General features: G+C 44.7%; 1 protein-coding gene across 2 annotated transcripts in view; it reads left to right on the top strand.

The window, feature by feature from the left end:
• The first annotated feature begins 18,198 nt into the window (after positions 1-18,198).
• Positions 18,199-22,442, top strand: part of LOC149313277 (disintegrin and metalloproteinase domain-containing protein 33-like) — a 79,967-nt gene continuing 75,723 nt past the window's right edge. Inside the window, exon 1 of one of the 2 annotated variants that reach the window (XM_089526399.1) lies at positions 18,199-18,421. In XM_089526399.1, the coding sequence (XP_089382525.1) occupies positions 18,286-18,421 (136 nt within the window). In that variant the 5' untranslated portion in view covers positions 18,199-18,285. Of the gene's footprint in view, positions 18,422-18,958; positions 19,046-22,442 lie in introns of those variants that run through there. The other variant, XM_089526400.1, reaches the window with a different exon arrangement.

Here is a 22,442-nt window from a genome sequence, read left to right as displayed (position 1 = left end):
TGTCATGTCTTTTTAGATTGTAGCCCGAGGGCAGGGAACCGTCTAACTAACAGCGCTTCATAAATAAAGGTTAATAATAATAATAATAATAATAATAATAATAATAATAATAAGGAAAATAGCAGGCAGTTCCAGGCCAGGAACTCAGCATCTTCAGAAACTTGATTCAAAATAAAAATGGGCTTGAAGGAAGAAAAAGCATCTTTGTTGCTCCTGCTTGCTTGCCTTGTAGTGTGAGGAGTGCGCTTGCAGGAGTGACCTGGGTTATTTGGGAAGAGCCAGGAGGTCATTTACAGTAGACTGTAGAGGGCTGCAGGCCTGCGATGTAGGTTTGGGCTGCTATGTACCTCTGGAGAAGAGAATCTGGGAGAAACAGCCATCTGTGTTAAAAGTGATCATGGCATGGGTTGGGGGAAGAAAGACCAAGTGTGGCAGGTCTAGGGTCCAAGTTTCTGTTTTAGGAGCTTTGTGGGTGATTCAACTGTTTTTTAACAACACACACACACACACACACAGAGAGAGAGAGAGAGAGAGAGAGAACTCTGGAAGTCTGCTTCTGGTTTTGAAAAACCAGCGGGCATCCTGTGGGCCATATTACATCCGTATTCCGTTTGCAGCTGCACAAGTGCCGTTCTGAGAGTGTAACGGTTGCATGCGCAGTTGGACATTCTTGGATAGTGTGTAAATACTCATCTGGGACTTCAGTGTACTACTTGATTCACTGGCAGCAAGCCCATAGCAGCTGTGCAGTTAGTTGCATAATGTTGGTATTCAGTAGAAGGGGTGTGTGGCTACTACTACAGGAATGTAGGTTTGCAGGCTGGATTATTTTACATATTAAAAATATTTTAACAGTTTAATTTTAATGCAGTATCTATTGTGTGCTGTGGGCTATATTTCAGAGCAAGGAACTGGCAAAACTTCCTTGCCTAAGAAAACCCTATGAAATTCATAGGATCACCATAAGTTAGTAGGTGACTTGAAGGTAATATACACACACATTGCTCACTATATGTTTGACCTGGAAAGTGTATATCATCTTATTTTGTCATAGCGTAGTAGTTTGCAAACTCAGTACACAGTGAACTCTGTTATCTGATGATAATCCATTCTATTACCTTTGCTTGTGTATATACCTTTCCAGGGGTCATGTGTTCCACAAGCACTGTTTTAAGGAGGGCCAATCAACCTTCTTATGGTCTTTGAAGCATCTGGGATTCACAGAAAAATGGTGATCTGTGGGGCCAGGTTAAATCAGGGGTAGAGAATTGGCAGAAGCAGAAGGATGGGTATATTTCAGGAGTGATTTAGTTGTGTTTTTCAGCATGGCAGGGGGTTGGACAGGATGGCCCTTGTGGTCCCTTCCAGACATCTTGTCATGTAACTTTGCTTAGCTTGGACAGTGACAGGAGATAGCCCAAGATATCTCCTCCTTGCGCATGCAAGAATGGGCTTGCACCACAAGTACCCAGTGCACCATTTTCAAAGTATAAACTCCAGAATTCTCAATCTGCTGTGCTGGCTAGGGATTGTGGAAGCTCTATTTGGAGGGTTGCTTTTTTGGAGTATTTGGTTTATATGATCCTAGAGCTGGAAGAGACCCCAAGGGCTATACAGTCCAACCCCATTCTGCCATGCAGAAAGACACTATCTAAGCCCTCCCTGTGACAGATGTCCATCCAGCCTCTCTTTAAACCCCTCCAAAGAAGGAGACTCTTCCACTGTTAAACAGCTCTTACCATCAGGAATCTCTTCCTAAGGTTTAAGTGGAAACTCTTTTCCTGTACCTTGAATCCATTGCTCTGTGTCCAAGTCTCTGGAGCAGCAGAAAACAAGCTTGCTCCATCCTCAATATTAATCTCTTCAGCTATTTAAACAGGGCTATCATGTTCCTTCTTAACCTTCCCTTCTCCAAGGTAAACAAACCCATCTCCCTAAGCCTCTTCTCACAAGGCTTTGTGGTTTCCAAACCCTTCACCATTTTGGTTTCTCCAGCTTGCCTTTATCCTTTTTGAATTGTGATGCCCATAACTGGACACAGGATTCTACGTGAGGCCTGACCAAAGCAGAATAGAGTGGTACTATTACTTCTCTTGATCTAGACACCATATTTCTACTGATGCAGCCTAGAATTGCATTGGCTTTCTTAGGAGATTATCACAAGGGAGGGATCCTGTGCAAAAACAGGATTTAAAGTGAAATAAGCACACAAAAGCGAATTTATTATCAGATGACTTCTGGGTTAACACAACATTAACCTGGACAGAAAGTACAAAAGACACGCAAAAGCGCGATTGATTTTCAGAGGATGTCACTGTTAAGGTGCATTAATGGGACGACATTAACCCAGCTAGAAAGTAGACAAAATGCAATTCTTTTTACTTCCGGAAAATCCAAAAAAAGTTTTAAAAAATCACGTTTTGTTGACATTTTAGCCAGTTCAATGTCGCATTAACGCTGATGTGTCTGAAAATAAATTGTACTTTTGCATGTCATCTTAGGGTTTTTTTTGGGAGGTTTTAAATCCTGTTTCTGCAAGGGATGCCTCCCGTGTGATAAACTCCTTAGCTGCAGCATCACATTGCTGGAGAGGAAGAGATGCAGGCTATGCAAAGCTGTCAAGTGTAGCCACTGTCCATCTGGATGTATTCTCTGATGGACGTCTCTACAAAAGTCCTAGGATTGCCCTCCCTAGGAGGAAAGTTGCCCACCGTTGTTCTTTGTGGAGAGTCTTTGCTCACACTCTCGGATGATGGATGCTTTGTTTGGGCTGCTGGCGCTGTGCCTACCAGAGCTGCGTGGAGGGGATGAAGCAATAAGTGGCTAATGCTGCTATTTCCGAACACATTCTGCAATGAATCCTTTTCCGGGGGTAAGTTACCACACCTTTTCCTGGTGATAGGACTCTGACTCACCAGCTCCCGGGAAGACATCAGCAATATCAGCTTCATCTACCTCATCCTCCTTCCTGTGCTGATTTCCATTGTGTTTCTTTCTCTTTTTCCAAGGGTGGGAAGGGAGAATGCCGAAAAGATTAATAACAGGATATTGGGTTTCCCATCCAGCATCTCTGTGACATTCACTTTGGAAAATCAGATGCAACCTTCCTGTCTGTCGCTGCACAAGCTTTTCAGAAAACCATGCAAGATGGCCATGCCTGAGTATGTTCCCCAAACTTGGAAACTCTTAGAACCAGCATGTGGCCCAGGCACCATGCTGGCTGAGGGATTATTGGAGTTGTCCCCAAATGTACTATCTTTGAGCTCTGTTTATTGCTTAGATTGGGGTCTGGTTTCAGCAGAATTTAAAATTCTCATAAGTCAAGAGCAGGTTTGGGGACCAAAATTATGGATTTTGCTATGACCCATGCATAAGTCGGGTTATGGCCAATGGCTCCGATATTACATTTGCCAGTTCTTTTAATACCCTTGGATGTAGTTCATCTGGTCCTCATTTCATTATCTGATTAGGCTTATCATTGCTTTGTAGAAGTATAAAGTATATTGTTATCTGGTCATTCTGGTGTACAACGGACAAAACATTTGTGATAGTTTACCTGTGGTCATTTTCAGACAGTTTGAGATTAGCCATAGTGTTCAATTATGCTTTCATAATCATACACCAAAAGCTATCTACTTTGTTCACATTTTATTGTAACAATATTTAAAAAAAAAAACGAAGGAAAAAAACTACAGCTTTAAAATTTCATGTCCTACCATTATCTTTACTGAAAAGACATAATTGAGGATTTAAGCTCCATTTAAAGCGGCCTTGTTCTGCCTTGCAGAATTTCTCTCCGAGGCCCTGATTGTTAATGCCTTTTAGTGCTGTGGACCGTCGCCACTTAACTCTTGAGCAGATAGTCAACTCAGAGAGACTGCCCCTCTTCCAAGTAGATTATGCCAGTGTTGAACAGCTTGCTATGATTTTATAATCCTTCCTAACTTTCATTGGGATTTCCCCCCCTCATAATTTGAATCCACTGCCTTGAGTGCTATCCTCAGGAGATGGAGAAAACCAGATGGATCCATCTAAGAACCAGAATTGTAGAGCTAGAAGGGACCTCAAGGGCCATCCAGTCCATACAGGAATACACAATCAAAGCACCCCTGACAGAGGGCCATCCAGACTCTGTTTAAAAAGTGTCTTTGGAGAAGGAGACTATACCACCCTCCAAGGGAGCGTCTTCCACTGTAGAACAGCTCTTACCGTCAGGAAGTTCTTCCTAATGCTTTTTCCCCCTGTAGTTTGAATCCATTACTCCATATCTAGTCTCTGGAGCAGCAGAAAACAAGCTTGCTCCCTCCTCAATATGACATCCCTTCAAATATTTAAACAGGGCTGTAATATCACCTCTTAACCTTCTCTTCTCCAGGCTAAACATCCCCAGGACCCTAAGTTGTTCCTCATAGGACTTTATGGTTTCCAGACCCTTCACCATTTTAGTCACCCTCCTTTGGACATGCTCCAGTTTCTCAAAGTCCTTTTTTAATTGTGCCCAGAATTGGACACAGTATCATTCCAGGTGAGGTCTGACCAAAGCAGAACACAGTGGCACAATTACTTCCCTCGATCTAGACACTATACTTCTATTGATGCAGCTTAGAATTGCACTGGCTTTTTTAGCTGCTGCATCACGCTGTTGACTCATGTTCAACTTGTGGCCTACTAGGATTCCTAGATGCCTTTCGCATCACATTGGCGACTCATATCCAGCTTGTGGTTGCCCTCCTCTGGTTCTTCTACATCTCAGCTCTTCAGATATTTGAAGCCCCCCTCCTTAAAATTGTTCAGAAGACAATAAGCCCAATAAAGGGATGAAACAGGTCAGAAATGTATAGGTGATTACAAAGGGGCGCATATCTTTGTTTGGGTGCGGATTCAGTTTCCAGCTCTAAGAAAACACAGCGAATTTTCCACTTGATCTGTTTCATATGGATTCTAAATGGGATGTAAAGATTGCTTTATTTCTCCCTGGAAGAAAAGTCTCTCTGTGGTTCAGCCCAACAGCTGTGAGACCATGTAAAATATGAGCCGCATGCTGTGTGGGATTTCCTTGTCTTGACACATGGGGCAAATCTTTCTGTGCACTTTGTAGCGGCTTTAAACCAATGCAAAATGGCTCCGAACTCTAAATAGCTGCAGCTGGCCTAAGAGGGATTCACAAAGGAACAAAAGCTGTTTCTTTGCCCTAATCCTGCATCTGCTACTCAGAGACTGCTGCCTCTTTTTTTAATCCCAGAGACTCTTTCTGTGTTTGTTTGCTTTTGCAAAGTTCTAGGTCTAGGCAAGGTTCTAGATCTCATGGACAAAGAGAAAAGTATCATAATGTCTTACACCAAAAATTGAAATGTCATAAAGTAATTGAATCTTAGAAATGGAAGGGGCCACAAGTGACAATCTAATCCAAACCCCTGTCATGCAGGAAAACAGTTTAGGGCCTCAACAGACCGCTCCTTTTTGTGCCGGATTGGGGCCATGGCAGCCGCACGCCATGGCTTCAATCTGGCCTTTTGAGGGCGCATAAAAGAGCTGCAAAAAGTGGGTCCTTTTTGCACCCTCGAAAGGGCGCCATAGCTGCAATAGGACAGCTATATGGCACTCCTTCAGTGTTGTGTCATTTGGAAGCAGCACTGGAGGAGCGCCATGATGCCGTGCGTCGTGTGGAATGATGCATGGCATCATGGTGCCCTGGGGGCAGAGTCAGGGTGTGCGTCATCTGGACACGACGCCCCGACTCCGCAGTCTGTACAGGGCCTAAAACACTCCCAAAAGATGCCCATCCCAACACCAAAGAAGGAGAGTCCATCCCAAACCCTGAAGCAGTCTATTCTGCTGTTGAACAGCTCTTGCCATCAAGAAGTTCTTCCTAATGTTCAGGTGGAATCTCTCTTTTTTTTATCCCTTGAACCCATTGGTTGATGCCCTAGTCTCTGGAGCAGCAAAGAGCAATTGGCTCCATCTTCTACATGATTTTCCTTCAGATATTAAAGATGACTATCACTGACAATGGAGGATGTACATAAATTCAACTTAGATAATGAAACTGATATAATCAAAGATTTCCTGTACCTTGGATCAAATATTGATCAGAACGGAGATTGCAGTTAAGAAATGAGAGGAAGACTAGGAATGAGAAGAGCAGCTATGAAAGAATTAGAAAAGACCCTAAAGAATAAAGCTATACAACAGAGCACTAAAGTTCGGATTGTCCAAACTATTGTATTCCTCATCACCATGTACGAATGTGAGAGCTGGACCATGAAGAAAGCAGAAAGGAAGAAAATAAACTCATTTGAGATGTGATGCTGGAGAAGAGTGCTGAGGATGCCATGGATAGCCAAAAAGGCAAACAAGTTGGTCTTTGAACAGATTAAGCCTCAAATACCCCTAGAAGCCAAGATGAGCTAACTGAGGTTGAATTCAAAGATATTGCCATGATAGTCCGTAGAATCAGTACATAGAGAGATCTTGTAGCACTTTTGAGACAAACTGAGCGAAAGAAATTGTAGCATGAGCTTTCGTAGACTCGGTCTACTTCATGCAGCTGAGGAAGCAGACCACAAAAGGGTTTACTACAACTTATTTTGCTCATTTTGTCTCAAAGATGCTACAAAGTCCCATTGCATACTCCTTAGGACTTGGTTTCCAGACCTTTGATAATCTTGGTTTCCCTTTTCTGAACCATATTCTCTGGACCATATATCAAAATAACATGTCTCAAAAAGTCAAAGTGTTTGGGTGCATGTGTGTTTTATGCATTACTTTAAAATAATAATAATAACAACAACAATAATAATCCTTGTGTCTCGTACTTTTCCCTCTCTGTATCCATGCCGTTCAAAGCAGGTGGATGACAGAGATCCAAAAAGAGCACAATTTTGGTTTAAACAGATGTTATTGCTATGAGTGAACGTGGCCAAATGGAAATGTTGCATGTTAAGCTGCCTGGACAGCAGTAATTCAAAATCCTGAGCAAGACAGAGAAAAGGAAATAAGCTAGACCCACCCGACGTAATACTAGAAGTCAAGGTCAAAGCAACTCAAGGCAGAGAGCAGCTTTTCCATATGTTGCAAATCTTGATGCCACAACATTCAGTAACAGGCCACAGAATTAGAGAGCTTCATTCTGTAAAGCTGTAAGAAGAGAAAAAGTGTATAGGGGCAGTATGAAGTAATTTTAAAGGAATAGTTGTGTGTCCAAATGGATGCCCACTGGAGAGAAATGGACACATAAGATTTAAACCTCCAGAGGCAGTATATCTGGCAACTGCATGAAGTGGAAACCAGCAGCTGGTAAGGCCTATGTGCTCATTCTCTGACTTTCTGGCTCTTAGCCTGGCCATAGTTGGGAACCTTATACTGGGAGAGATGCGGGGGGATAGCCAGTGTGGTGTGGTGGTTGGAATGTTGGACTACGACACTGGGAGACCAGGGTTCAAATCCCCTCTCTGTCACGGAAATGCATTGGGTGAACTTGGGCAAGTCACACTTTCTCAGCCTCGGGAAGGCCATGGCAAACCCCCTCTGAACAAATCTTGCAGAGAAAATCCCATGATAGGGTTTGCCTTAGCATCACCATAAGTCGGAAATGACTTGAAGGCACACAACCAGAAGATGAGGGATGGGCAATGTTTGCGTCTGTCACCAGATGTGACCCCCTAGGGCTGTCTTACAGTTCCAAAGCACTCCAACACCATGGTTTTTCTACTCAAATGACTACTCCTGGAATCCTACAGCGGCAGGGATTTTTTTTCTTTCAAAAGAATCGCAAGGCATCAAAACATTTTTTGAAACCAGAAGTGGGCTTCCAACAAGTGGTGGCTTCCTGGTCAGTGGAGCAATGAGTCCACTCCAAGTTTTACTCATGCTTTAAAGTTTTGTCCAGAGTGCTGAACTCTTGTTTCTGGGTAGGTTCAGCCCATATCTCCTTTAAAGCTAGCCAAAATAACTCTGGAGACCAGGGTTCAATTCCCAGCACAGCCACGAGATTCACTAGGCAGGTCACACTGTCTCAGCCTCAGGGGAAGGCAATGGCAAACCTCCTCTGAACAAAACTTGCCATGAAAGCCCCATGTTAGGGTTGCTTTAGGGTCGCCATAAGTTGGAAACGATGACAACAATTATTTTTGGGAGACATTGTGGCCCCCTGCAGCAGGAGCAGAAGATGGTCCTCTAGACCTGCCATGGTTGCTCATCTCTGGGGCAGAGAGAAACCAGTATAATGGAGTCTCCTTCCTTGGAGGTCTTTAAGCAGAGGATGGATGGCCATCTGTCGGGGATGCTTTGATTGAGAGTTCCTGCATGGCAGAATGGGGTTGGACTGGATGGCCCTTCTTGGGGTCTCTTCCAACTCTTATGATTCTATGATCTTTCAAAGAATGCTTTCAACCATTCATATTGAAAGTTGTCAGAAATGAATAATCAGCCAAACCGACTGTCAGATACTCATCAGTTCAGGAAAAGGGTGGAGGGAGGGCAGGAAAGCAAGTTCAGAAACAGCCCTAACTCCTAGCAACAAAAAGTAAACCAGAAAACTGCCCTGCCACGGGAGGCCTGCACTGCAGGGTTGGAAGAGCTCTAAGCCCATCGGATGGATTGGTTGGCACTGAACCAGCCAAATGGGGCGTGTCTGTGTCTGTGTGTGTTGGCTGACACACTTGGAAAGGAAAATGGGGCAGGAGCTGAAAGGCTTCCTGAGAAGAGATTCCACTCCACCCTGGTGCCAGCTGGGAGATGGTTGGGGGCACAGAGCAGGGCTGGGAATCTGGGATGGGTGGATGCCCTGCAGTGCGTCGGTGTGATGGACTGTACAGAACCATTGTGTACCCAGAAGGAGTGGTGGCGGGGAGCTCAAAAAGTTGAAACACTAATGTGGAGTGCTTATTTGGGAAGAGCCAGCCTGGTGTAGTACACTGAGTGCTGGACTGTGACCCTGGAGACCAGAGTTCGATTCTCAGCTTGGCCACGAAACCCACTAATTGGCCTTGGCCAAGTTCTACTCTCTCAGCCTCAGGGGAAGGCAGTGGCAAACCTCCTCTGAACAAATCTTGCCAAGAAAATTTCATGACCTTAGGGTCGCCGTAAGCTCAAAACAACTTGAAGGCATACAACACACATAAACACGGCAGTCGTGTGGTCAGATGGTAGATCTAGTGTCTACGTGACACAGAACTCTTCCTCAGAGATGTAGACAGCTGCTACTCAGTGACTACAAGTCATTGGGTAGAATCCTGTTTGTGACATACAGTACCTACCTAGGTGTGGCCTTGTCATCATTGTTACTGCCACCAAGTTTTTGACTTATGGCAACTTTATGGATGAGAGGCCTCCAAGATCCTTGGTCATCGACTGTCCTATTGCTGTCTTGCAAACTCAGAGCACTTTAGCTTCCTTGAATGAATCAATCCACTTGTTGAATCATAGAGTTGGATGGGACCCCAAAGACCAGCCAGTTCAATCCCCTTCTCCCATGCAGGAACTCTCAATCAAAGCATCCCTGACAGATGGCCATCCAGCCTCTGTTTAGAAACCTCCAAAGAAGGAGACCCCTCCACACTCCAAGAGAGTGTCCAATTCTGCTGAACAGCCCTTACTGACAGGAGGTTCTTCCTAATGTTGAGGTGGAACCTCTTTTCCTGTAGTTTGAATCCATTGCTCTGTTGTAGTTTGCAGCCATTGGAGTGTGGACTCCATGATTTCCTACTGCCTTCCACTTTACTAAGCATTATTAAGTGTGGCTTACATGTGCATAGTCTCTTTCTTTTCACCAGGTGCAAGGAACTATTGGATTGTGTCCCATCCAAAACCTCCCTCCAGGCAGCTTTCAAGCCCATTGAATGGCTGCTGTTTAATGCTTACTGGTTAGGAAAAGTGGAGATGCCTTTCAAAGAAGATGTGGTTGAAGAATCTAATCCTGGTCTCCAGAGCCATACTCCCAACACTCAAACCACGATGCTGTTCCCACCCCTCAAAAAAAAAGGAATTTTGGTCAAACTTTAGGTAACTTATTGCTTGGGAGCATCTTGGAACTAGAAGGCATGACTTGCAGGAAGGGTTACCTGTTTCAGTTCACAGTAATTGGAAATAACTTGAGTGCAGGTTTTGCCTTATTTTGGAAGCCACCTTGAGTCCCAGAACTGGGGAAAGGCAAACGAATGGGCAGGAGAAGGCAAATCATCCTCACTACCACTTTAAGAGCCAGTCTGGTGTAATAGTTTGTCAGACTAGGGCTTCATTCCCACCTTCAGATAAACTGGTGTGCGATCCAAATCGATGGATTGATTCGACATCAGTTCATAGTTTACACTATACATGCCCCGATTGCATTTTCTGGCATCAAAATAACCCACTTGTGGTTCCCATTCACAAATGAATCGATTCAAAATTATTTGGCTCCAAATTTGAATTGATTTAGATCCACTCCTGATTCACACTTGCATTGAATCGATTCAAAAGACGCAGAAAAAGTCAGTGTCAAAAAGACGCGGACTAAATGGGTCTGGTGCCTAGCCCCCCTCACCGAATTGCTTCAGCAAATCGATTTAAGTGGGAACCAGGGTCGTTTGAAACAGTCCAAACTGAATTGCGATCTGGTTTAAAAGGTAGTGGGAATGAGGCCAAGGGCTCTTGGAGATCAGGGTTCAAATCTCCTCTCAGCCATGTAAGCCCACTGGGTGACATTGGGCAAGTCACACTCTCTCATGTTCAGGGGAAGGCAATGGCAAACCCCTGTGAAGAAACTTGCCAAGAAAACCCTGTGATAGGTTTGCCTTAGGGTCGCCATAAGTTGGAAATGACTTGAAGGCACACAGCGCATAGTCTTTTGGGGAAAGCTAGTGTGGCATAGTGCTTTGAGTGTTTAAACTACAACTCTGGAGACCAGGGTTCAATTCCCAACTCATCCATGAAACCCATTTGGACAAGCCACATGCTCTCAGGGGAAGGCAAGGGCAAACCTCCTCTGAACAAATCTTGCCAAGGAAACCCCAGGATAAGTTCTTCTTCAGGTCACCATAAGTTGGAAACAACTTAAAGGCACACAACAACAACAACAGCAGTTATTTGGGAGCTTGGAAAAGCATATTTGAACATCTCTACTCAAGCCATCCACTTTGGGCAAGTTTGTGGCTGTAATATTTTCTTTCCCTTTTGCTTTTTGTCTTTCAATATTCTTTACAGAGTTCTATAATTTCATTTTATCAGCATCATATTACCATCATTCATCGACAGTTTACAACTTAACATTAAACTGGTGGTACTCAGACTTTTTACCCTTCAGACCCTCCTTTACATCTACAGACGGATGTTGCGCATCCCTCCCCACTCGACGTAGTATTATGAACAAAAACATTGTATTTATTTAGTGTGCGTATTTTCATTTGCGCATTCATGTATACTGTATTTATATTTTCCTTTATATACTGTAAGGAAATGGGCTGTTCTCTGCGTCCAAGTCATTTCCGACTTAAGGCGATCTTTTCACAGGGTTTTCTTGGCAAGATTTGTTCAGAGGAGGTTTGCCATTGCCTTCCATTGAGGCTGAGAGATTGTGACTTGCCCAAGGTAACCCAGCAGGTTTCATGGCTGAGCCGGGATTCGAACCCTGGTCTCCAGAGTCATAGCCCAGCACTCAAACCACTATGCTGCACTGGCTCTCATTATAAAGAAATAACATTATACAAATGAGAAAAGTTTTATTTAAGTCATTTATACATGTATAAATTTTACACATAAAAAAGTTTGGGAGGAAGAAAAGGAGAGATCATGGCCTCCAAGTCTCACTCCCCATCATTTGAGAACCGCTGCATTAAACATTAATTGCTAATATCATTCTACAGTTATAAAACATTTCTTGATAAATAAAACGCACAACTTAATATTGCTTCTTGTTTCCTCTCAATCTTCTATCCGAGGCCCTTTCTGGGCAATGTGCATCTTATCTCTTGTTGTAAATCTCCATCCTCCTGCCTTGTTAGTTGGAATGCTATTCTTAGACAATTTTCTCTGTTCTTCTTTTGCTGGTATGTAATTGTGATCCTTCTAATCTTTATGCATGCTTTCTTTCAGTTTCCATATTAGTCGAGTTTTTCCATTTCTTTTTCCATTGCTTTTTAAAAATCATTTCCCAGTCATTTAGCCTTCTCTGTCAGAGAGCTCTGGTGCCAAAGCAAACTACAGTTCCCAGAATCCCATAGGATGGAGTCCTGGCAGTTAAAGTGGTGTCAAACTGGATTATTTCTACAGTGCAGATTCAGCCATCGAGATTTATTCATTTATTCTTTCCAAGTATTTATAGGTACAACTTTGTCAAAGGTAGCCTCCCTATAACATGGCTCCCTCTTAATGTGATGGACCTGGACTATAACTCCCATCAGCAGCAGCCCCAATGGCGGGACTGATGGGAGTTGTAATCCAGCATGTCTGGAAAATTAGGGAGGAAAGGATCCATGATGGATGAGATCCTACGCTGAGGAAGTGGACCATAATTCTTTGCTCATGGAGTTAGGTGGCAATCATGTAATGCGGCCTCTTTATTGAAGTGTAATGTTGCACAACTAAATGCACATTATGCATCGACATGCATGCCCAATGTACAACCATGCACAATCATACACAATGCACACTGATGTGCGGTGTGCATTCATGTGCAAAACATGAACGCCTCCATTGCACAATGGTGGAAAAGTCTGATCCAGAGGCATAAGCAGTCGATGCCTCTGTATGTCACCAGCAGGCAATTCAAAGATTTTCTGTTTTGAGGGTTTGTTTTTGCTGCTAAGCATATTCTGAGATTTCCCTCACAACCCCACAACACGCACACAGACACAGACAGACGCACAAAGAACAAACCAACACTTTTTAAAAACAGAAAAGAGGATCTCTCTTGACGCTGCAGGAGCAGAACTGGGACAGCATTGATTTTTATCTCTAGTTTCCTCCTCTGGGGAATACAAAACTTCAACGATAGAGAAGAAGGTCAAGTGCAGACTGTGAAAACACAGATTGCTTTCAACCCAGTACGAGGTGCTCTTAAGCAGAGTTTTCGGATAAATAGATGCAGAGATCAAGTTATTTGCAATGGAATCCGTTTTTGTAGCAGTGCGGGTAGAACAACCCTCAACCTCCAGTGTTAAGTTAATCAAAGATTATGTCCCTGCCTTTGTGGCAGAACTTAATACCCAAATACAAAGAAAAATCCATCAGCAATACCTTTATTGGCCAACTAAAATGTACAATATACTTGTTGCAAGCTTTTGAAGCTCTATGAGCTTCTTCATCAGGCAAGATGTTACAAGCCAAACAGGAGGGGGGGGGAACACACAATTGGAGATGTTAGTTAGGTGCCTGCATGTTGTTTCCGTCCTTAGTAAAGGTGTTATGACTGGGAGGATATCTTTTGCAGACAGGCTTCTCCTCCTTCTGGCCATGGGGCAATAGGGAGATTTGCAAAGTCCAGGAAATTTAAAGTCCATTTGAATCTCAACAGGGACCCCTCTTTTGCAAACCAACATGTCTCCATTCCAGGTCACAGGCATCTTTGTCATGCCGAATGTTACTTAGGAGTGTGGCCTCACTAAATGAGGAAGGAAAAATATGACAAGAAGTTATATTCTTGACTAAAAGAGGGAAAGAAGGCGTGTTGGAGTTCTTTACTAAAATGGAATGCTTTTGTGCCTAGGTGGGCATATCTGTGCATGGACACAGGTATGCATTCAGGCTCCAGCTCTCTCAATGGCACTTGAGTCCATGCTGGTCCTTTAATAAACCTCACCAAGGACTAGCACCTTGCAAAAGCTGCCTCTGTACTCACTGTTTGGCAAATTTACTCTGGATATTTTGTCCTGCCAGAATGATCAAGCGATTGGCTTGGTGCACTGGTGTTCAGAGGTACTCCAAGGTGTCACTCAAATTATGATCATGTACCACAACTATGGGCAAAACAGAATACCTGTTTCTGTAAAAACTGCAAAGCTTGTGATGCACTGGGACTTGGACTTGGACTTGGACTGGAACAGGCTTGGACAAAAATAGCTGAACATGCACAGTGGGCTTTTCTTTACCTGTACCATAACTGGCCCCAAACAACCAAGCAAGATGAGGCAAGATCAGTATTAGAAGCAGAGTTTGGAAAGTAATAAAGCATCCATTGGAAGCAACTTAAAGGCGTGCAACAACAAAAAATCGTTTTTCGTTTTGTTTTTATGTGCCTTCAAGTCAACTCCAACTATTCCTTCGCGTCAACTGCAATTATTATTACTATTTCTTACATGCTTCTCCCCATGGATTGAGGCGGGGAACAACAACAAATTAATACACAACAGATCACATCAGTTATAAATACATAAACCCCTTAAAATGCATAACATCCATTTAAAAGAACGAACACAATGGGTGCAATTTAAAACAATCAATCTGTAGCTTAAAATTCTCTCTCTCTTTTTGCAACCATTTGCTAAAGTTTTCTCAGCCAGATTTATTCAGAGGAGATTTAAGGTTTGGGCAAAGTTCCTTTCTTGGAGGGGTGGGAACAGCATTGTGGTTTGAGCGTTTGGCTACGGCTCTGGAATCAGGGTTAGATTCCTTGCTCAGCCATGGAAGCCCACCAGGTAATCTTGGGCAAGGCACACTCTCTCAGCCTCAGGGGAAGGCAATGGCAAACTTCCTCTGACCCCAGGACAGGGTTGCCTTAGGGCTGCAATAAGTTGGAAATGACTTGAAGACATACAACAACAACAGCAAACATGTCCAGCAGTTAGGGTTGCCATAGGTCAGGACCTCCAAACTGGGAGAAATGTAGGACAAATGTAGAACAAAATTTCAAATGGAGGACACATTTTGAAAAAATGGAGGACGCTCAAAAAATTGGTGGTTTTTTAAAAAAAATTTCATATAAATGCATGTTTCTTAGGCATGATAAAAATGGAGGACATTTGGCATTATTCCTAGACAGATGGCAGAAATGTACTTACCTTTCTGGCCAAAAACCAGAAGAGGAGGAAGAGTGGAAGAAGCAGAGGAGGAGGAAGCGGAGAAGAAGAAAAGGAGGAAGAAGAGGAGGAGGAGGGGGGGTAAAGGAGGAGGAGGAAGAAGAGGAAGTAGAGGAAGAAAAAGGGGAGGAAGAGGGGAAGGATGAGGTGGAGAAGAAGAGGAGGAGGAGAGGAGACAGAAGAAGAGGAGGAGGAGAAAGAAGAAGAAAGGCTCTTTCCCCTGCCTTGAAGCCTCCCTGGCCGGAGGACGAAGCTTCAAGGCAGGGAGAAAAGGGTCTCCCCGAGGCGAGACCCTTCGTCCCTGCCTTGAAGCCTCCGTGGCCGGCGGGGAAAGCGGCAAGGGAGGGGAAAAGGGCCTTGCCGAGGCGAGACCCTTTCCCCTGGCCCTCCCAGGCCGCCTCCCTGGCCGGCGGAGGAGGCCAAGCAGGGAACAAGCCTTGCTGAGGCGAGGCTCTTTTCCCTGCCTGGCGTCGGTGGGGGGGTGGGGGGTCCCAGGGGCGGGGCCAAACTGGGGCGGGACCGTGTGGCCACACCCCAAACCGGGAAAGTCCCACCCCCAGGCAGGATATGGCAACCCTACCAGCAGTGGCATCACAGTGTCACCCAGTGCAGGGCTTGGAAAAGGTTGTGGTGGTGGTGGAGACTGTGTGTGTGTATGTGTGTGTGTGTATGTGGACTGACCCCTTGTCTGGCCACCTGACCAGACCATTGCAGTCTCCAGAGGCCATGTTTAGCATACAGTGTGGCTACTTCCTGAGCAGCCTGTGCCAGACTCTGAAGGGAAGGCACTGGTCCTGCCCAGTAGTGGCCACTGCTGAGGACAGTGCTGTATCCTCTGGAGGGCCTGTTTGGAGTCTGGTGCAGCTGCTGGCTATGAAAGGGAGGCTACATCTTTTCTCACTTGCCCAGTAGTCTTGCTAGTCTCACTGGGTGTACCAACCCACTAGGTGACACCCCAGTGAGTTGTCATCCGGTGCAGTCTGCATCTCTGGCACCTCTTAGTGACAACTCTGACTCCCAGCATCTTGCCAGCCAGGGATTTTGGGAATTGTCATCCACAAGGGGCACTTCAAATATATAGCTGTGTTAGTCTGTAGAATCAGTATGAAGAGAGATCTTGTAGTACCTTTGAGATGAACGGAAAGAAAGAAGTTGGCAGAATGAGCTTTCTTAGACTTCAGTCAACTTCCTCAGATGCATTTGGACTTGGAGAACGTGTGAGAGAACTGGGCTCCTTTTTTTTTTTTTGGAGGTTTTTAAACAGAGGTTGACTCAATGTAGCATAGGGGTTTGAGTGATGGACTATGCATCTTGAGACCAGGGTTTGGTTCCCTGCTTGCTTGGCCATGAAAGCCACTAGGTGACCTTAGGCAAGTCTCATGCTCTCAGCCTCAGGGGAAGGCAATGGCAAACCTCCTCTGAGCATATCTTGCCAAGAAAATCCCAGGATAGGGTTCCCAGACCCAATCAACCTGGCAAAATGAAGTGAGGACATTATTTGGGCATGATTCTATGCAGCACAGGTTGTACTTTCTCTAAGACTGAGCATACTCCCTTGGGCTGAACAGGCTTAGATGCAGAATTCAGAAAGTAATGAAGTGGTCCCCATACGTTGGAAAGGACTTGAAGGCACTCAACAACAACAAATAGAGGCTAAAAGTGAAGTTGAAGGCTTTCAATGTGAAGTCGAAAGCTTTCATGGCGGGCATCCATGAAAGGCTAGAAGGTTAGAGTGTATCAGCTAGAGAGGAAAGAAGAGAACTGGAAGGATAAGATGTTTGAAAGGTTAGAAAGGAGAGGGAAACATAATAGAAGATGAGGAAGAATGGAGGGGGAAAGATTAAAGAAGAAGGGGAAAGGGAAGAGATTTCTATTAAAAACTGGTTATAAATAAGGGAAAGGAATACAATAGGCCCTTAACATTTGGTGGGGTTGGGGGCTCAGGACCCCTGTGAAAGTGGAAAACCCCCAAATAAGCAACCACTAGATTTTTCAACCTGAGGGAACACCTCTCTAGGAATCTCTGGCACAATTCTATGCTCAGCATCTGTGGGAATTTGACCATAGAATCATGCTGGAGGACCTACACATGCCCAGAGAAGTGTTCTCTTTAAGAGTGTCTAGGTCCTCCAGCATGATTCTATGGTCAAATTCCAGAAGAGCCACACTGGAGGACTAAGATATTCCTAGACAGAACATAGTAATGAAATCCGTTAATAACCAAATTTGCAAATGACAAATTCACAATTGTGGAGGTCTGACTGTGTATGTGTGTGTGTATGGGATGAGGTGGCTTAGTGGTTAAGATGCCATTTCTGATGATCAGAAGATCAGAAGGTTGGCATTTCGAGGCCCGAGTGCCACATGGGTGAGCTCCCATCACTAGTCCCAGTTTCTACCAACCTAGTAGTCTGAAAGCATGCAAATGCAAATAAATAGATGGGTACCACTTCAGTGGAAAGGTAAAAGTATTTGGTGCAGTCATGCTGGCCACATGGCCACCAGAGTAGTCCTCAGACAATGCTAGCTCTTTGGCTTAGGAATGGAGATGAGCACAGACCCCTACAGTCAGCTACAACAAAACATTCATACCAAGGGACTACCTTTACTTTTATATATACATTTACATATACGTAGGTGTGTGTGTGTGTGTGTGTGTACGTAATATGCACCTTGAACATATGCATATGCATGAATACAGAATTGATTCTTAGGTTTGTCTGGTTTACCTATGCAATATATATAACCCAAAACCCCAACAACAACCAACAGTGGCTCAAGGGCAGGAGGGCTTTGCCAGCAGGGCAGAAGCGGGTTGGACTGGATAGCCTCTGGGGGTCTCTTGCAACACTAGGATTCTTGGAAATATGTGTGTGTGAATGTGTGTGTGTGTGATGGGGGAGAAGCCTGGTCTGGGATTTCTTTGTGGGGGCAAGTTGGGGGAGAGTTACCAGAACCTTGGAGTGAAGTGGACACCCATTTTCTCTCTCTCTTTCTCTATGTGTGTGTGTGTGTGTGTGTGTGTTTTTTTGTCTCTTAGCCTCTCCAGCCATGTGGTTCTCATTAGGGAAAGCTGAGCCAAGAAACTGGGAGAGAAGGGAGGAAGGAGAGAGAGAGAGAGAGAGAGAGAGAGAGAAAGGGCAGGGAGGGCTGGAAGGAGGGAAGGAAGGGAGGAAGGAAGGAAGGAAGGAGGGCAGCCCGAGAAGGAGGAGGAGGAGGAGAGGCAAGGCAAAGGCGTGCGTAAAAAGCGCATCAGGCTCCAGCCCGGAGGCGCCCTGGAGGGGATCCGACTGGGATGGAGAGGGGGCCCCTGTTCCAGGGCTGGAGGCACTCCTGGTCCCTGGGGGTCCCTTGGGGGTCCCTTTCTCTGCCTGCCCTCCTGCTCCTGCTCTTTCTCCCTGGCCAAGGAAGCACCTCTGGAGGCAGAGAAGGTGAGCTGCTTGGAGGGGACTTTGGAGAGGTTTTGGAGACAGAGAGAGAGAGAGAGAGAGAGAGCTTTGCGCCCCTCCATCTGGGCAGGAGACGGGTTATCTTGGGGAATCCTTTAGGAGAGGAATGAAGAGGGACTCCTTTTCTATGGGACAAGCCAGGAAAGGGGCTGAGGGGGGCTCTGGAGAGAGTTTGGGGGCTGGAGAAAGGGGGTGCAGCTTGCAGAGGCGCTTCCTTTGCGCAAGCAAGGTTTTCCTTTTGGAGTCTGGGGTATTTGGTTGGTGGGGACAAGGGATCCTCTCCATGCCAGGGATGATGGGGGCCAGAATGGCTTTCAAGGGAGCTATTTGAGGAGATAGAGCCAGGTGGCACCTTCTTTCCACACCGCAGGAATGATCCAATTTCAGAGCACTTCCAAATGCCAAGGGCTCCAGGCAATGTGCCACCACCAACTCCAGCTCTCAGAATCCCATTGTCTGGACCCCTTGTCCCTTGAAGTGCTGGATCATTTCTGCAGTGTGGATGCAGCCCTAGAAGTAGCTGGGTGGCCACAAAGCACAACATGCTGCTGGTGCCAAACTTGGAGTGTATTTTAGACTCAGGAGGAGATTGAAATAGGAACCCAGGTGAGAAAGAGGGAGGTTTCTTTTGGGAGAGAAGAGAGGCAACAGGGTCCCCTTTCTTGCTGCTGGGTTTCTTGTTTTCTTTTCTTTTCTTTGGACTGGGGCACAAGGCAGGTTGGGGGTCCATTGTGGTGAGGAATCCTCTTCTTGTTGTTGTTTATCTGTTTCCTTTATATTCAGTCTTTCTCCCAAGAATGGGACCCAAGGCAGCTGACAACTTTTTACAGCCTAGACAAAAGGCAACAAAAGTGAAATGGAAAATGTAACCTATTTTAATACTGTAATGATTTCATCCTGTTTTTATGTATTAGTTTTGTATCTTTTGAATTGCACTGTATTATTGCACTGAGCTGACCCACAACCAGTTGTTGTTATTATTACTGTTATTAGGGCCTGAGCTGACTCACAACCACAACAGCTTTGGGAATTGATTTTTTTTCCTCAAGGAAAAGGGTTTTTATGGCGCTTTTCGGCTTTTATTCTTCATAGAGGCTATCTATCTATCTCTTTGAGGAGAGAATAAAGGAAGAAAGCCATTTGGGGTACAGGATTGTCCTAGGACCCAGCTGGGGACAAATCCCATGGTCCAGCAAATGTGGATGAACCACACCTCCCATCATCCAGACTTACTGTGGTGGATGGGAACTGGGGTCCCAGATTTGAAGATAGCTTGATATTCCATGAGAGCCAGCTGTAGTAACTCACTGGGTGATCTTGGTCAAGTCTCACTCTCAGCCTCAAGGGAAGGCAAAAGCAAACCCTTTCTGAACAAATCATGCCCAGAAAACCCCACGACGGGTTCACCTTAGGATCTCCGCACGTCAGAAACAGCCTGAAAGCACACAACAATGATATTCTACTGCTTTAGAAAAGGTCTTGTATCACCAAAGACTGGAGGCATTATTGCACACGGGTGAGCTGCCTGGCATATAACAATCCAGTGTTTCTCTTCTGTGGGCCAAACCTTTTCTAAAGCAGAATTCAAGGATATAGCCGTCTTCATCTGTAAAATCAGTACACAGAGAGATCATGTAGCACCTTTGAGACTAACTGAAAGAAATTGGCAGCATGAGTTTCGTAGACTTCAGGCTACTTCTTCAGATGCATTACATGCATCTGAGGAAGTAGACTGCATCTGATGCACCTGCGGAAGTAGACTAAAGTCTAGGAAAGCTCATGCTGCCAATTTCTTTCTTTCAGTTAGTCTCAAAGGTGCTACAAGATCTCTATGTACTGATTTTACAGACAAAGACAGCTATATCTTTGAATTCTGCTTTAGAAAAGGTTTGGCCCACAGAAGGGAAACACTGGATCGGTTGTTATATGCCAGGCAGCGCACCCATGTGCAATAATGCCTCCAGTCTTTGGTTGCGTGCGGCTGCGTGGCTGCTGATGTTTCAGCTTGTTTATGGGGGGATTCCTTCCTTCTCTCTTCACATCCTCTCTCTCTCTCTCTCTCTCAGCTGCTAAGCTTTGGCGGTGCTCCATTATGACTCTATATGGTCTAGTCTGGGATAGATGCCTCCTGCTAAACCTTCCGGGGGCAGGCTAGGGAATTCAGCTGCTCTTTCCCTCCCACATGGACTGAGAATACTGCAAGTCACTTGGGTGGACCAGCAGCACCTTTCCATGTGTTCACTTGCAAAGGGTTGGCATGGAAGGAGAGGTTCAACTGGAGCTGGAGCACTGCACTGTCTTCCCAATGGGAACCAACAATTCCAGGCCTCCCCAAGACCTTTGTCTGGTGTCCTGTTGGTGTTTTCTCCTCTAAAGACACCAGATTCAGTCTGATCTTGGAAGCTAAGCAGGGTCAGCCCTCTTATTTATTTATTTTATATCCCTAAAATATATAAATTTATTATGATCAAACCTCAAATAAACATCAGTCAACAAACATGAAAATAAATCACAAATAAACATCATAGTTTCCTTGGTTTGGAAACTAGGCTTCTGTCAATGCAGCCTAAAATAGCATTTGCTTTCTTTGCTGCAGCATCACCTGGCTGGCTCCCCCTAACAGCTTAGCTAGAGTTGAATTTTGAACCATCAGCGGATCAGATGATGATGGTGCTGATTTGTCTTTGAGGGCTTTAGCACCTTTTCCACCCCTGGGGTAATATATTAAACAAAAATCCCTCGCTCAGGGCCAATGGTGGGTGGCATAGATTTCCTGGGCATTTTCACTTCTGCTCCTTCTGATAGCATCTCAGCCAAAGAGCAAGGCATCCCTTTCTGTCTCATTCCTCTCTTGGTTCCAAGAACACTTTCTCTTCTCCTCTGTGGCCTTGTCTGCACTGCAGAAACAAAGCAGTTTGACACCACTTTAAAGGCGATGGCTCAATGCTATGGAGTACTGGGATCTGTAGTTGTGTGAGCTATGTAGCCTTCTCTGCCAGAGAGTGCCGATGTCCCATCAAAACTACAAATCCCAGAAATTCATAGCATTCAGCCACGACAGTTAAAGTGATATCAAACTGCATTATTTCTGGAGTGCGGATGCAGCCTGTGTGGTGGCTCTTGGACTTTTCTGTGCAAGTTTATCACCCTAAAAAAAGAAGCGAGTTGGGCTTCTGGGTTTGTTGACTGGTTTGTTTTGAATCAGTTCCTTCTTTTTCTGCTTTTTAGAGGACTTGGCATTGATTTTCGGTTCCTCTGTTTGACCACATGCAAAATGGGAATGATTCCCTCCTTTGAGTTGCGGCAGAGGATTAGAGGGTTTTAGGAAATGGACGGAGGCTGCATCTGCACTACAGAAATAAAGTAGCCTGACACCGCTTCAACTGCCATGGCTCCATGCTGTTGAATCCCGGGATTTGTAGTTTGTGGTGGCACAGAGCTCTCTGACTGAGAAGGCCAAATACTGTATCTTCCAAAATGACAAATCCCAGATTTCCGTAGCACTGAGCCATGGCAGTTAAAGTGGCATCAAGCTGGATTATTTTTACAATGTGGTTGCAGTCAATGCAGTTGTTAATCACTGTCTTTTAAAAATATGTTCAGTTGATATTAGGTTTCTTTGAGGTTTCTACCCCTAGCAAAGGTAAAACTCTTTCTTTTGGACTACACACACACACACACACACACAGAGGCACACAAACATATATCATATATGTGTGTTTCTAGGGGGAAAAATGAAAAAATTGAAAAAAGGAAGAAAATCAATTATGGAATCTTTTATTTTAGCATGATTCAGGAAAAACATGGACAAAAATGTTTTTCCCCCATTTTATTTCTGCAGGCCTTCACATCTCTACACACACACACACACACAATCTATCTATCTATCTATCTATCTCTATCTATCTATCTATCTATCTATCTATCTATCATCTATCTATCTATCTATCTATCTATCTATCTATCTATCTATCATCTATCTATCTATCTATCTATCTATCTA

This window comes from Sceloporus occidentalis, unplaced genomic scaffold (assembly GCF_023333645.1).
Source record: "Sceloporus occidentalis isolate IW3139 unplaced genomic scaffold, rSceOcc1.0.p SCAF_5, whole genome shotgun sequence".
Taxonomy (NCBI): domain Eukaryota; kingdom Metazoa; phylum Chordata; class Lepidosauria; order Squamata; family Phrynosomatidae; genus Sceloporus; species Sceloporus occidentalis.
This window is presented reverse-complemented; position numbering and strand designations above follow the sequence as displayed.